At 33.4% G+C, this 17,269-nt stretch overlaps 2 protein-coding genes across 2 annotated transcripts in view; one reads left to right on the forward strand and one right to left on the reverse strand.

The window, feature by feature from the left end:
• Positions 1–12,004, reverse strand: part of LOC132792181 (uncharacterized) — a 29,123-nt gene extending 17,119 nt beyond the window's left edge. The window contains exons 1-2 of the mRNA XM_060801434.1: positions 11,625–12,004; positions 32–788 (exon numbers count right to left, since the gene is read on the reverse strand). Coding sequence (XP_060657417.1) covers positions 32–774 — 743 coding nt within the window. The 5' untranslated portion in view covers positions 775–788; positions 11,625–12,004. The remainder of the gene's footprint in view (positions 1–31; positions 789–11,624) is intronic.
• Positions 12,005–15,814: 3,810 nt separating this feature from the next.
• On the forward strand, positions 15,815–16,743 carry LOC132790527 (uncharacterized). The gene is made up of 3 exons (XM_060799081.1): positions 15,815–16,005; positions 16,062–16,199; positions 16,325–16,743. Exons 1-3 carry the CDS (start codon positions 15,911–15,913, stop codon positions 16,533–16,535), a joined length of 444 nt encoding a protein of 147 aa, XP_060655064.1. The 5' UTR covers positions 15,815–15,910; the 3' UTR covers positions 16,536–16,743.
• Positions 16,744–17,269: the final 526 nt, after the last annotated feature.

Raw genomic sequence — 17,269 nt, forward strand, 5'->3', positions numbered from 1 at the left:
AAATAAAAGTAAAAGAGAATTATCAACTTACCGCTCCATCTCCTTGGCATCAGTGGGATAATTGCGACCAATTGTGTTCGTCTCAATGGGATCCTCGCTGGGACTCGACGTCGTGCTCGGCGCCGACGTTGTGAAGCTGTAGCCACGTCGCGCTGGCACCAAAGGCGGCACCGTGCCCATGCCCAGGTTGGGTGAGCGACGATTGAGATTCGGCGGCGGTGCTGCTGTGGTCAGCGGTGGCACATACTCGTAGCCCCGCCCACGCCCCGTGACGCCAATGAACTCCACATCCTGGGTGTTGTCCTCCCCCTTGCCCGCATGCTGTGGCACAGGCGGTGGCGGTGGTCCAAACGTATTCGTGTAGATGTTGTAGGTGTTGTAGTCCCATTCGGAGGGTCGAGCAGCAACCGATGCACCTTGATGCTGATGGAGGCGGCGTGTCAACACCTTGTTATAGGGATTGTGCGGCTGATGGAGGCGACGCAATCGTGTGGTTGCCACATTGGCACGCGGTGTCATCGGTGGCATTGTCGCGCCCGGCAGCAACTCCACCTCGGACTTGACGTTGTGATGTTGCAACTTGCGATGACGATGCTGTCGATGCACGCGATGGCTATGCAAGCGTGTTGTCGCATTGTGATTGCTGCTGCTGCTGCTGCTGTTGGTGATGTTGTGACTCTGGCTACCTGTTGCTACCGTTGTTGTGGCCAGCAGCAACACGGTGCCGCACAGCAACAGCAACATCGTGCCGCACATTGAACTGCACTGCGTCATTGTGTCCACTTGAACTGCAAGAAAAGAACAGGAATATCTTTATTAAGTGACGAATCCAAGTACGCGCCAAGCACTTCACTGCCATTCACTTTCGAACCGTAAACTCATTCAAATTCCTAGTCACTCAAGCAACGCCTCGCTTCATGTAATGTAAGCAACAACACGGATCAAAAGTCGCTTTCTGTCTCTTCTCTCTCTGCTGTGTCCTCTCTCGCCTCATTAACAATTCCTTTGTCTCACTGCGCCGACCTGTCCATCAACACACAACCCAACACAACACAACACACAGCACACAAGCCCCCAAGACCTCAAACACACACAGCCCTCAGCTTGTGTACTTGTATAATTTAAAGGTACGAGTTGGAGGTGGAAAAAAACAACAAAAATATATTAATAAAAAAAGAATGCCTAAAGTGGAACTTCAATGGAACGCACGCTGAGTGTTATTTTAAGCACTTGGAGTTGGCTCCAAACAGACCAAATGAATTCGTGTGGATAGAATACGTAAATATCAACAATGCTTATAAAGTCTGCAGCTGAAGAATAGCCATTGCAAATAGAGTTGGTAATGTAAATATCAATGCTAACTTCAATGAAGACATGAATTGAAGCTGCATTAGTGAGAATAATATTTACCAAAAGGACTTTAGACTACAATAAAGTCGTTGATTAACAATGAATAGGGATTATTATGAGTTCAATATTGACAAAAGAGAAAAGATATTGTAGAGAATAAGACAAATAATAATGTAAACAGCAATACATGCATTAGTAATATTAATGATTGCAACTATGAATAGGCAAATTTATTGTTAAGTTATAAAGAAAAGTAAGTAAGGTAAGTTATCAAGATAAGTAACTAATAGACAAATCAATGCAAACAGTAATGCAAGTAGTAATGTAAACAGTAATAGAAATAGTAATGAAGATAGTTATGTAACTGTAATTTAATGTAAAATTAATGCAAGTAAGAAAACAAATAGTAATGTATAAATGAATTCAAATAAAAACGCACATACCACTGTAAATACTAATGCAAATAGTAATTAAAATGGTAATGCAAACAGTGATGCAAATATTAATGAACATGGTAATTTAAACAGTGATGCAAATAGTAATAAAAGTGGTAATGAAAGTGGGTGTAAAACTACTACTGTAAACACTAATACAATGAGAAATAATAATGGTAATGAGAACAATAATGCAAATAGTAATGAAAATTAGAATGACAGTGATAATAAAAGCTCCAAAGCAAGTAGTAATGTAAACAGTAATGTAAATAGTAATGTGAAAGTTTGATATAGGTAGTAATGCAAACAGTAATGTAAGTGGTAATGCAAATAGAAATGCCAATAGTAATGTAAACACTAATGCTGAAATTAATAAAATAAGTAAAATCGGAAACTGTATTCAACAATTGAATAAATATTTTAAAGGGTATTATTAATGAGAAATCGTTAAGTAAAAGTGTTGCACATTGTAATAATATTAACGAAAATTTCGATGAAAGAAGTAAAAACTAAAATGAATTGTTTTCCAAAAGTTTACTGTAATATGAACAAGAATTTAAACTCCAAATGGCAATAAGGAATTTAATACAATGAAAATAAAGTAAACTGAAAGCTGCGACTAAGAGAATATCAGGAAAAGAATGCCTTTAAAAAATCACAGTAAAGTTCTCATTGTAGTTTCGTGAGTTGTCATCTTTTCATTCATCAAAAGTCGCGAAATCAATGAAGCTTTTAGTTATTGTCGTATGTGATCGATATACGCTATTGAAATGCTTTAAAAGGGCATCACACACATTTTGGCTGAGAATGTGAACGTGATAAAGAACAACGAAACGAAAAGTTCTCAAAACTGAACCTGAAGTCACAATGGTTTTCATGGTCGAGTGGCAGCACTTCATACATCTCAGATACACTCGCATTATTCCCAGAGAGTGGGGAACAAAGGCAATTTGTACAACATGACGTAGCCAGTGATTGTCAATGTTGTTGTTATCGTTTGTTGTTGCTTAAATCATAAAATACAATTAAGCTAAATAAAACAACAAAAGTAACGCGTTAACAGTTAACTGAACCGGCTGCTGCCAAAAAAAAAAGAAAAGCGATGATGTACATATATAAACTGACCTGAAATGAAGTGAACCCAAGCCGGAAGTGTGCTTTGTTTGTGCTTTAATGCATTGCGTAGTATCCTATATAGTATATAAGCATTGCGCTTTTGTGATATTTATCAAAATTTCACACTGTTGGCACATCGTTTGTCAACACGCTTCAGTCCCCCCCATTGGGAAGTGAGATCAATTATTGCAATTGCTCAGTGAGCTTATTAATATTCATTGCCTTGACTCGCTGCCATTAAATGGAATTTACTGAAGCAGCTCATTAAACCTAAAAAAAAAAGTTGGCCTAACATGTGTTTGCTCTCCACGCTGCTCCAATTACAACATAATTGAAAAATTCGACAAAATAATAAAAAAAAGAAGAAAGAGAGAATTGAAAACGCGCTCAACGCGATTACCAATTGCTGTGGCTAATTAAAATTGAGTCTCAGAAATTAATAAAACCCATAAGAGAAAAAAGAGAATGGCATCAGCATGTGTTGCAATGGGAACTTGATTTGAGGAAGCAACGCATAAGTTTTGGACTCATCATCAGGTGCGGCCTTTAAGCCGCTTAGTAAGTGAAACCCCACGGAAAAAAAGGCCAAAGGCTTGTCCAGTTGTCCATCTATCCGGATGTCTGTCAGTCTGCCCAAAGTTTCGACCAATGTCAGAAGACAGCCGCAGCCCCCACAGGCGCAGTCAGAGCTCAGTTGTCATAACCACAAATGCCACTTCCACGAAATGCAAAAAAAAAAAAAAAAAAAGGTTTTTGGGGCGCCTCTTAATCAAAACTGCAGACGGAAAAAAAAAACGAAAAAAAATAAAGTTCGCCAAAGCGAAAACAAGAAATATACATTTGATACGTTTTCCATTGAAATCTTAGCCAAATCTAAGTTCAAAGCTGCGTTGACAACAACAACGTTCGCCTTGACCTTGTCCCGCTGCCAAAAATGGTCAGCGCAAAGATAAATCAAATGTCCGAAAGTCAGCCCACAGGCAAAAGTTGAAGGAAACTCGAAAATGTGTGTGTGGCTAATATTTTGATATATTTCTAATTAATAGCCCAGCATTTATAAATTCAAAATACTACCTGAAAACACGGTGGCAGCTTTAGCTGGAATTTATGCATAAATTCACTCGACATATTCTATTCCCTAGGAAATTAGTAGTGTGGTGTGGTGTGGTGAGTGTGTGTGTGTTAAATGTTATTGATCTGTTTTCCCAGCACATAAATCACATGCTAAATACTCCATGGCACTGCCGATAGAGGCGTGGACAGACTCTCAGTTTTTCATTCCACGGCAAACATAGACAGCCACAGTCTCGGCCTCAAGCCACAACATGAAAATGTCAACTTTATTTTTGTCAAACTGACACACACATGCAGACAACAGAAGCTGTGGGTGTCCCTGCTTCTGTATGAGTGTCTGTGTGTGTGTGTGACTGTGGCTGACCCAGACATGAGCTATGGCCAATGAATCACAAGAGATGCGAGAAGCAGACGAGATATAAGCTATAAGTACATATAACCACATAAGACAAAATACACACAGCAACAGTGGACAATCGCTAAAAATAACTTTAAATTAAAAAATGAAATACGATTTAGAATTTGTCAGTGAAGTAAATTCACAAAAAAAAAAAACATATAGGGTTAAGTTATATTAAAATTTAAATCAAATATAATTTATGAATACAATATTTCATATAGGGTTAAACTATATTCAAATTTAATACAAATTCACAATTTTCAAACGAAGAAATACAAATTTTTCACATAGGAAATATTTTAAATAAACTTGAGTTTAAAAATGTAGTTAAAATTTGGAAATTGTAAAAAAAGAAAAGAAAGAATTGTAAAAAAAGAAAAATATATTTCAAATCGGCAAAGGATTTTTTATTTTAAAATAAGACATAATTTATTTAAGAGTAGTCAAAATATAATGCAAAGTTTGAATACACAAATTATCTGAAATATTTGGCAAAATTTAGTATTTAATTCACTGAAAATTTTACTTCAAATTCCAAATCAATTTAAGTGAATCAGTAAATCAGTATCATTGAACTTTTGTGTATTCGAAATATCTTTAATAAATATAATAATTTTAGAACTTAACTATAATGTAAAATTTATCAAACTCTTTACTTTTGTTCAACGTAAATCTGATGAAAAAAAAAAAAAATAATTTGAATGAAAATAGTATTCAACTCTTTATAACACAAAATATCTAAAATAAAGCAAAGATTTGTCAATTTAAATTAATAAAGAATTCAAAGATATAATTTTATGAAATTTGTATATCTTTAAATTCTTTTGTACTCAAAATAACTTAAATAAAGCTATATATATATAATTTTATAATTTTTATATGTCACTGAATCTCTTTGTATGTAAAATATTTCGTAAAATTAAAGATTTCAAACAACGAAGAATTTTTAAAGATGAGTTCAAGCAAACAAAAATTCAAATTTAACTTTTAATACTTCAAATTCTGAAAATCTCTTGAGTAATGTCGTAAAGATTAAATATAAACTCAAGTATTACGTCAAGAACATTTGCAACTTCAATTTATTACTTTGTATTTAATTGTCATGCGAATTTATGTCTCTTAAGTCATTTGGAATGAAATAACTACAAAAAACAAGAACTCACTCCACAACTGAAGTGATCCATATGTTTCACATGCTCTGAGTAACACATCACAATTTGTACAATGTGCACTTCCTGTTCAGTGTAGCGCATGTTTACTGTAGCTGCTGGCATGCTTTGTGTATGTCCATAGATACATTTCTATGACAGTCTCTCTCCCCAGTTGGTACATTTTAGAGATCTGCCATGAAATGTTCCGGGAACACGCCGTAGTCATTTTATTAATAAAACTTTTGCATTTCTTCATTAATCATTTGAGTTGGCGGGGCAAAAGAAGTGGAAACAAGAAGAAGGAGGAGGCAGGGGAGACAGAGGAGGAGCAAAAGGAATGACAAAAAAAAATGCTGCACAACTTATGGCAATTGCTTAATTATTGTGGGCATTATATTAGACATTTAAGCAGAGATTTTTTTTTAGCGAGTGCTTAACCTGTTTAAACACACACACACACACAGATAAGAATACACATGCATATGTGTTGGTGTTTGGTGGTATTTTTCATCGTTTGGTTGCCGTAATTTAAAGTAACAGCTCCTCAGCGTGTCCATTTAAATGTTAATTAAATGCTTGGTTGCCTTTCCCTCACAGTCAAGTCTTTTGCCTCTTTTAATTTTTTCGTTATTTTGTGTGTGTGTGTGCTTTTTGTGCAATTCAAACAGCTGCGTTTTTATTTATGTTTTGTGTAATCGCAGCAACAAACGGCAACAACAACAGAAACTCTTTTAACATGCTGGCAACACGGCGCGCCTCAAGTTCTTATAAAGAGATAAACTAAGAGCTTAACGCCGCCTGCCAACAACCAACAACAACAGCAACAACAACAGCAACAACAACGCGAAGTGACTACAACAAATTTGTTTGGCAATTTACGCACAACAAATTGGGAATTGGGAATTCTTTTGGTATGCTCGGAAATTTCCAAAACTTCAACGCTTCATCGGAGATGAACTGTTAAATGTTTTAGATCTCTTCAAATGGTTCCATCATTACAATTCATTCACTCACCTATCAGCCACTTTTTTTGTGAGCTTTGCTGACCACCCAGCGTATGGCCAGGAAAATTCTTGCTGCGTTTCTCGATAGCAAATTGAACTCAATTTGTTATTGTTGTTTTGGTTTTTTGTTTAGCGGTGAGTTCAATAACCCGTCCAAAAAAAAAAAACAAAAAACACGAAAAACAGCAGCGGATCGTCAGGAATTGTTGTGCTATATCTTATCTGACAGATCATCAAATATGTGCCTTATGGTCTGACTGCATATTACTCAACTTTGTTGCTCTTCTTGCTGTTGTTGTTGTTGTTGTTGCTCTGGTCTTCTGACAGCATTTTGTCAGCTTTCTCACGTTCACATTCCATTCAAGGGGAAGGGGAATGAAGGGTCGGAAATTTGTGCCAATTACAAAGTTAATACGTTAATTTCATTACCAACAATTTGTTTAGCTTAATAAATTTAACACATATAAAAATTTGAAGTATTTCATTTATTATTTTGGTATTTTAATTGAACTCATACATTTTTAAATAATTCCAAATATGTTTTTAAGGTATTTTAATGTGAGAAGAAAGAAGAAAAATGAAGTACAAAAGTATTATTTAAATAATATACAAAATGAAGTTGACATAATTACATGTCATATTATAAATAATAAAATTTCAAAGGTTTATTTTTAATTTCTTGATACCAAAGAAATTTAAAATAAACCTTCGAAATATTATTTAATTTTATTTAAGAAATCAATAAGACGATTCTAAGATTTAAGTACTGAAGTATTATTTTAATGAAATGAGAAAGAAATGTATGGCAATTTAATCGAGACAAATATATTATAATTTTAATGTGATTTCACAAATTTTAATTTGTACATTTGCAACACTCCAATGACAATTTAAATCTTTAGGTATTTTAATGAAGTACAAATATTTTTTTTTTTAGGTATTTAAATTTGAGACATATTTTTCAAGAATTCCATTTATTTTCAGATATTTTAATTAAATACACATTATTTTGAAAAAAAATCAATTAATTTATTCCATTTCATTTATTTTATAGGTATTCAAATTAAACACATATGTAGGTTTTTTTAAATCAATATTTTTAAATAGTTATATTTATTTTTAGCTATTTAAATTGAACACATACATATTTTAAATAAATCCATTCATTTTTCAACTATTTAAATTGAACACGTATATTTTTAAGTTATTCAATTTTGTTTCTCAATTCATTTTATGCAAATCCATTGAGCATTCGTAGCTCGTTAACGTCTGAGTTTTGTATATTTTATTTTATTTATTTAATTTCTTTGCTATGCATATGTTGAATTACATTTTTTTATTGCTTTTTCTGCAAGATCAACAAACTGGCATTTGTTGGAAGAGCAAAGAAAAAAAAAGGGGGCCTGATATTTTGTTTACACTTTACTTTCTCAGTCCAATTAAAGGAATGTGTTTCAAGTCTTGCGCCTTGTGTTTTCTCAAAGTCAAAAGAAAACTATGCGCAAAACATGCCGCAATCCTCCGACAGTTTGACATTTTGGCACCCCAACTACAATAACAACAACAAACAATAAATAAGCAACATTAAAAATGTGAAAAGAAAAAAAAAACATAACAACTCGACATCAACTCAAACTCAACAAGTTCAACTTCAAAAGTCCAGTTGAATAACAATTGCAAAGAGCAAAAAAAAAAGAAGTCGCAAAAAAGGTGTAAAAAAGGCCAGAAAAAGCGACTGACGAAGTTTTAATACACTTATTGAATGCTGTCATAAAATAAAATATTTGTTGGTAAACTATTTTAATATTGTAGTGCAGTGGCAAAAATGTTGTAAAATAAAAATGTGCCATAAAAAGTATTGCTTCATTGAACACATAAGAATGTGAGGAATAATTTTTAGAGGGGTCAAAAGAGGAAGTCGACTAAATAATTTGCAGAAATTTGGCAGTACAATTTTCTGTCAGTTATTTAAACTTGATAATTATTTTTGTAAGTATGCACTAAATGTAAACCTATCTATAATTTTATCAAATCAAATAATTGAATTAAAATTCGCAATATCGGTTGTAAATAAGGAATAAGGAATGATAATTCTCTGGGGAGAATCTAAAGTGAAAAAAAAAAACCAATACGAAAACATTTAGTAGAGTTGAATCTTATTGCTGTTGATTAGCACTTTAGTTAGAGCTAAGAATGATTTTGGAATTACTTTTCTATTTTAAGATTATTGCAAAAATGAACAAATTCGTTCGCAATCCAAATAATGAACAAATTTATATACATATTTTATCGCAAAAGAGAAAAAGTTTCGAGTATCAATCTTAGCTTTAAATATAAATACGAGCCATAAGAAATATCTTTACTTTTGTTTTAAGTTGTGTCAGTTTATGTTTTCTTCACTGAAAATAGTGACAAATTCCGCTAGAGAATACCCTATATTAAAAAAAAAACCCTTAAGGATTAAGTTAATATTCATTTTCTTTTCATTTTCTTTAGTAGTACATTTAATTTCAACCTTTTCGGGACCAATCTTGGCTATAAGAAACATTGTCGGGACTGTAAAGAAATTCTGTTTCGAAATTTATTGTTCGATATTTTTTGACTTTTCTAATTTTTCTATTCAATTCTTTTTTAGTTTAGATAACAGCGGTAGTTTTAATATTATCAAATTGTCTTTTAGTATAAGTATTGAACATCTTTTTTATGTTATTTGTAATACCTCAAAATGTTCTTAAATTCTTGAAATTTAATTCAGCGACCCTTCGACACTGCGATCTCTAGCTTCTAGCTTATACACTTTACCACAAATCGAAAGTATCCTCAGCAAAGTTTAGCTACCAAGTTGCTCCAAGTATTTTGTAGACGCTGCCTTGTCCAAGTCTTTTTTGCTAATTGCATTGCAGCTGTAAAAGGGGCGTTGAGTATACCACGCCCACGCATTGCCCATTACAGTTTGCAGTCCGAGTTCGAATTCGAGTTGAAGTCACAGACTGCAACTGCAACTGCAACTGCGACTCCGTTGTGGACGGAGTCTTTGTCTGACTCTCTGGGTCAGACTCTGTTACAGACAAAAGACATAAACCCCCATTTTACCGTTAGCTGCGTTATTCATGCAAATGACTTTGGTTAATTAGAAAAACAGAGAAACACAACAAAAACAAAAACTGAGCAGCAGCAAGCCAAAAAAAAAAACTCAACAAGAAAACAAGAAAAACTGAAAAAACAACACAAGAAATATTGAGAATTATGGCTCAGGCGAACATAACATGCGCCTTAACCCAGAGCATTATTTACCATGGGCATTTACATACACACGCACACACACGCAACACACATACATACACACACACTCAACACACACATCCCACACATGCACTCGTAAAGTTTTGTAATTTGCGCAAATCATAATAATAATAACTTTTCTATTGTTGCTTCAATTTGCGATTCTAAAAATTAGGCACGATCTATTTACAACGATCGTGACAATGTTTGAATTCTATCTGCATATGGTAAACAAAAATGTAGGATTTATGCATTTTCTATACATTATTAGATTGAATTGAATATGTCACACTTAATCATTTCCTTACACGTCATTAACAATACGATGACACTGCAATAATTAAAAATGAGAGACTACAATGAATTTCAATTTTATAGCTCAAGTTTTACATGAAAATTGTCTTCACGAAAAATTGAAGAAATATATTAAAATGTTCTAACACAATTTTATATTATATGTTATCCCATTTTAATTTAGTAAAACATTCTAAAGAAATTTTTAATTATTAATTTTTGAATTTTTGAGTACCTAAATATATGCCTATACCTTCAAAAATATTAATTAAAATAAATTAAATCATTTTTTAATCATTCATTTGTTTTTGATTTGAGAGTATTTTAGTATAACATTAAAATTACATATTTAGACCGTTATTATTAGCTTTTAAGCCAAAGTTCTAAGTCTGTCTAAATTTTTACTGAAACATCAATATAAATAGACTTTAGTTAAAATATAAGTCCATAGTTCACGATCAAAATAAGTATCTTACAACAATTCAAATCTATTTCAATTTCAAAGAAGTATTATTTAAATATAATAAGAATTAAAGTAAGCATAATTTTTTTTTTTATGACAAATCAATTTAGACAAATTGTTCATACATTTGACGATAAATGAATGTGATCAAGCATTGAGGGAATTTATAATGAGAACCGAGGTATTTTTTTAATACAGTCACACAGGACGTTGGCATTTGCTTTATGACAAATTAATATATGTAAACAAAACATAAGTGTTTTTTGCAACTTGAAAGACTAAGTTTATTTGGCGATTAATGAAGGAAATTTAAAATAAAGTATTATTTTATACATAGGCTAAAATCAAGAATAAAATCTTGAATTAATATTAGAAGTCAACATTGAACCAAGAAGGTTTATTCTTAAATGAACATCAAAAATCTAAACAAAAAAATATACAAAAAATCTAGATTGCCCAAGCTTGAAATTCAAGATTTTAATCTTGATATAAGAAAGTAAAAATCTCAAAATTAAGCAAAGAAGGGTTTTTTTTCAATCTAAAAATTTTATTTATAGACTTTTTTGTTTTATGTTCAAAAAACTCTTTGATCAAGATTGGCAATCTACTTTTCAAGCTAGATCAAGTTGCCATAATATTTGATAATAACAAATTAATCCAAAGATTTATCGACTTTCATAAATTGTTGAACAAATTTGCACATTCGCAACACAATATTGAAGATTGAATCAGAAAAACAAAAGAGCAAAGACAATCAAAAAGATTCTTCACATTATCACCTAACGTAACGATTATGCTAGCTAACTGACCCGAAAAGTGCAGCGTATTCGAAGGCTAACTCATAACAAGATTAGCACATGCAAATGCGTTGTCCACCGTTGTCTGTGTGTTTCATATGCGTTTTTGAGCAAGATGAATGTACTCATTGAGCAAACGGGTGTATTCAGGCGACACACACTAGGAAGTATTGCATGTCAGTTGGCATACGCTCAATACATAACATAAATAATTACTTACAGTTAATTATAATTAGCATTAACATAGCATTTTACTTACGCGTTGTTGTTGTTGTTGTTGTTGGTCAAGCTCTCTCAAGGCTGGAGGATTGTCCGATTTTTAGATGTAGTATTTATAAATGTGTCGTTTCGTAAATAAATCAAAAATGCATCAATAATTATGTCAAATTATTGCAATCACAAAACAATAAATTGGTAATAAATTCTTCACGCTGACATTAAACAGATAAGCGGCAAAATGCTGATCTTCATTTAATTTATATATTTATAAACATTCCGTGAAAGAAGGAGATTAAAGCTGCTTCCGTATGCCAAAAATAATACTTGATTATTATTGCAATTCAAAACACCGATCACTGATCACGTATACGACGTGTATATTGTGTGATATTTGATCTAGACCACAATAAAATTGAATTTCTTTTGGCCACGGCGGAGCTAAACCAACTGATCGCTTAGAAGTCCCGAGACGAACTAAAAGCAAAGCCGAAATAAACGACGCGTCGCAACGCAACCGCAACCGAAACAGAAACCGAAAGTCCAAGTCCAGTCCAGATGATCGTGTTGCGATCGGTTGTGTTTTTTTTTTTCTTTCAGCTTCGTTTGTTTGCTGTTCGCTGGCGTTCGTAGAACAAGTTCGCTTTCTTTGTTCGAAACGAACTGGGAAGTGGGCAGACAATATTGTTGTTGCCTTCAGTTGGCCATTGATCGGGGGAGCATTGCAACTGCAACCAAAGACCTCTGAGGTTGCTGCTGACGTTGCAGCTGTTTTTTGTGTGTGTCTCTGTTGTGTGTGTGTTTGACGCTGCGCCCCCGCAAGGCACATCGCTTGAGGCAAGTTGCTGCGGTTTATGCTTTTTATGGCCCTGGTTTCTGCATTTTGCTGGCGAGTTGTTAAGTTAAATATTTGCGCTTGGCTAGGCAGGCCAATGGGCTCGGCTCGTCTCTTGTCTCGACTCTTGGCTCGGCTCTTGGCTGATCTTTCACAGCGATGTGCCACCGCAAAAGAACTTGTTTGCGTGCCCTTGCCCAATTGTGGATGCTGGATGCTGTCACCATAAGCGCTACCTGTTCCCCTCTCTTCTAGCCTCCCTTCCCCTCACCGGGTGTATCTCCTGCTTCTTCTCTGGAATGGCGCACATGTCAAAAGGATTTGCGTTTGCTGTTTGCACAAACTGGTTGCCGACAGTTCGGACTGCGGAGTGAACAGCTCATAAATCTCTCATGATGTGCCAAGACATTTGGCAGCTTTTCGTTAACAGCACTCAACAAAAGGTGCAGCAACAATTTAAACTACAGTTCAATATTTCTTTTTATTGGGCTATTAGCTGCCACTTGTTGAGTGGCGACTCCAATTCGAACACCCACGCGGCAGATGCAATCAAATAAAGCATAAAAGCCGATAGCATCGTGCAGAGGCTGCCACACACAAAAGAATGAGAGAAAAGCCCAGCTTACAAACAGTGAAAGAAAGAGAGAGAGAGAGAGAAAAACTCGCTCAAACAATTAACTGATAACAATTCATTTGCATTTCGTGTGGGTCGCTTCATTGCGTGTGTTTAGTTAATTTGACAGCCATTTGATGACCTGATGGCAATATCACTTCAGCATCTCTCTCTCCCGCTCTTTACACAAATTGAACATAAATAGCAAGCGAAGAAGCCGCAGAGGAAGCAGCTGACCGAGACTGACCAAAAAGCGACAAGTCTTAAGTGGCAATCGAATGGAATCTGTGAAAAAAGAAACACTCTACACAAATAATCTTAAAGATCTTTAAGCACCCTGTAAACATCAAGAAGTGATAGTGGGGAATGATCAAAGAAGAGATTTGTGAAAGCAATAAATGATAGCAGAGTCTATGAGGTGTGAAGAGCAGAGTATATAAATCTTATGGTATATTTTTTAAGTAATGGTAATACTAATAATTATTTAATTGAGCAATTAAATATTATGTTTTTTTCTTTCGGTATTAGTATTAGTTGAACTCTAAACTCTATTTTACGTTTTAGTATATGGTATAAATGAGTATTTAAACGTTATGGTATATTTTTTCAGTATTAGTATTATTTTAGCTCGAAACTTTATTTTAAGTTATTAGTATATATATGGATATTTAAATGTTATGCTATATTTTTCAGTATTAATCTTCGTTATGAGGTGTAAAGGGGATAGTTTATAAATATTGTGGTATATTTTGTAAGTATTAGTATTAGTTGAACTCTAAACTCTATTTTACGTTTTAGTATATAAATGAGTATTTAAATATTCTAGTATTTTTTTCGATAATAGTATTAGTTTAACTCTAAACTTTATTTTAAATTTGTAGTATATAAATAAGTATTTAAATGTTATGGTATATTTTTTAAGTATTAGTATTAGTTGAACTCTATGCATTATTTAAAGTTTTAAGTAAAGTGGACACTTCCAATACTACATAAAATTATGTTATGTTTTCTTTTTCTGAAAATTTTATTGATTTCACATATCATTTTAAATTTATTCATATTATTGTATAATTTTTAAAAACTACTTGAGTACATAAGACAACATTTTAAATATATTTATATTATTATTATTGTTTTTATTATTATTTAAAAGTATTTAAATACTGCATGAATATTTGTAATTTTTTCATTTCATGAAAATTTTATTACTGATTGAATTATGTGTAGATTAAGAATTGATAAGCTAGAAGAAATAGTTAACATAATTCAGATCTAAAACGTTAAATAAACTCATTTTAATGTGCAACAAAATATTGTAAGGAGGGATTCATTTATAATATTATATAATCAAATTTTCTAATGCAATCAAGTTATTATCTTAATTATTTTAGTTTAATATGGTCGAAATAAATAATTTTCTTAAGCTTCTTAATTATATAAAGTTACGTATTGCTTTTTACTTTTTGAATCAAAAAATGATTAATCAAAAAATAAAATACTCTAATTTTAGTCATAGTAATTTCAGTTTAATTGCTGATTAACAACCCGCACCAAATATTTTAAGCTCTCCAGAGCTTATTTATCTCAAAAGAGACTCATTGCAGTGTGTAATAATTTATAAAATATTTATGGTGAAACATATAAAGATTAATTGTATATTGCATATAATTGTGACTCCGCAAAATTAAAATGTATTCCGATTTTATAATCTTATATCTAATGATTTTCTAGAAACGAATTCTATATTGTTTTTAGAAAGTTTTTCAAAACTGCGCACAATTCTTTTAGAAGTATAAACTATATAATTCAGATCTATTTACCCTAACAAGAAGTTCTATTACAATTGTTTTACAACACAAAGAGAGTTCAAGAGGTCAACTGTCGCTTTGTGTTAATCTTTTTTTTATGTTTTATCAGCTCTGACAGTTATTAAGTAATTGAGGCGAATGCATAAAAGTGTTCTTTAATGCTTCCGAGAACTCAAAATGTTCTGCTCGAGCAATTTGCTGATGAGTAATAGAATTCTTTTTCCCAAAATATGCAAAGCTCAGCGCATTCTCTCGAAAATTAAAATCAAAAAAAAAATATATTAGATAGAAAAGCAAAGATATAAAACTAGAACTTCAATTGGAGTCTGTGTTTCGCGATGTGTCAGCAGAATCAATGGCTGGCGACACTCGTGAGTGCAATTTTGTTGGGCTTTTGTAAATTTCGCATTGCGCTGTCATGCCACAGAGTTTCGGTGGGTTGGGTTCGACCAATGACCAATTTGGAGCAATATGCAATGTCATATCGCTCCGTTCCCCCCTTTCCGTTCCCCTCTACCCGATCCTGTTGGCAAAGACATGGCTATAAATTTTAGCGCATGTTGTCAAGCAAGCTGGCAAATTGTCAAACGTATGTGCTGAAAAGATCTTTTGACACTGGCAGCTGTAGCACATTGGCAATAATTTATTTGATCACGCTTTCCCAGACAAATTTCCAGCCGCCCACCTGCCTCCCCTGATGTTGATGCTGATGTTCTAACAACTCCTCCAAGCTTGACGGAAGCGCACGACAAAAGCGAATCTCCAGCTACGATTCGAAACTATTCGATCGAAGTCTCGATCGTTGATCACTGATCGCTGACCTTGTCGCCTTATTAAGAGAGCTGTGTTGGATGTGACTTCCTCGTTTGTTAAGGATAAGCTAATGCAAGTCTATAATTAGCAGATGACACCAAATGAGATGCTTAGCATTCTTCGACACGTTTTCTACACTCTCAGCTGGCATTGCCTTGGCTCTCTAGCATTATTCAACAAATTTAAACTAAGCTTCAAACAAACATTAGTTGTAGGCAAATTTTAATTCGACAAAATCAATAGCTAAACATCCAAGAACAATGTTCTCGTTTGCCTTCTGGAAAAACGAGGCAAAGAAAGACCAGCATGAAAATGTCTCGCAAATCTGGAAGGAATTAAATACCACATTCATCACGTAAGAGAGTTGAGCATCTTAGCCAATTATTTAACTGATTATTAATGGGACCTTAGCTTCCTTCGCTGGAGCTGGTTAATTTACACCATTGCCGTCATTGTCATCTCGATTTGTGGCTATTTTGCCTACTGCGAAAGCTGTCGCAGAAATGAAATTGTTCAGCGTCGACGCATCATTCAGCGCGCTCAGCAGAGGTGAGTAAAAACATCCGAAATTAATGTGAGAAACACATATTTAAAATGCTTTAAATTCCTAATAAAATTTGGAATTTAGAGCGCCTGATTAATCGCTTCTGTTTTATCAAACAATTCTCATTTAGACCGCCACAAAAGCGACGTCCGAATGCCGCTTATCGCGATCATCAGATCTATCGTTATATAATCCTAGGTTTGGCCAAGTATATGAAGAATCCAGACGGCGTGCGTCCGTTCATCGATTATATGGATCATCTGTATCCGCTGCGGCACTCACAGGCTGAAATGGCATTGAATATTGGCCACAATGGCGCGGAGGCAAACATGGAAAATTAGTTATTCTTTTTAGTTTATTTTTTTTACCTATTTTCGCTAACATTTTTGTTTAAATTATGAAACTAAAATACCTACAATACCCTGTAAACTAAATTCAACTTGCCACAACATTCCTAATCAATGTCAATAATATGAAAGAAATAGTAAATTAATAGATAGAAACATATAGAAACATATAGAAGCGAACTTCAATAAATTTGTACGTTGACGTTTTTTTGCTTTATTTTTGTTATAATGAAAATAATACGCACTTACATATACTGTCAACTCAATGCAAACTCCTATCCTTGCTCACAATGAATACTAAAATTAATAACTGAAAATTTGAAAAAGAAACTTATTTTCATAATCATTGCATAATTGAATTTTTGTTTCAATTTTCGCTAAAATATTTTGATATCTAACATATGTGGCTAATATATTCCACTCTACATTCAGCGTATTCCAAAATTTGTAAATCGAAACTCAAAAACCAACGAACTCTTTTTTTAGTTTGGTCTTCGTTTAATTTCCTGACAACCTAAAAGTATGCAATGTTATTTTTATATGAGTCAAATCTCGCTCAATATTTGCTAACATTTTCTTAACTTTAATAAAAATACATTTAAAAGCATAAACCAAATTCTACCTCAATTCCTCATCCCCCGTATTCCAAAATTAGTAACTCAAAACTCACAAAGCAACGAACTTCTTTTTTTAGTTTGGTCTTTGTAGAATTTCGTGGCGGTCTAAAA

Source organism: Drosophila nasuta, chromosome 3, assembly GCF_023558535.2.
Source record: "Drosophila nasuta strain 15112-1781.00 chromosome 3, ASM2355853v1, whole genome shotgun sequence".
In the NCBI taxonomy this organism is placed as follows: Eukaryota; Metazoa; Arthropoda; class Insecta; order Diptera; family Drosophilidae; genus Drosophila; species Drosophila nasuta.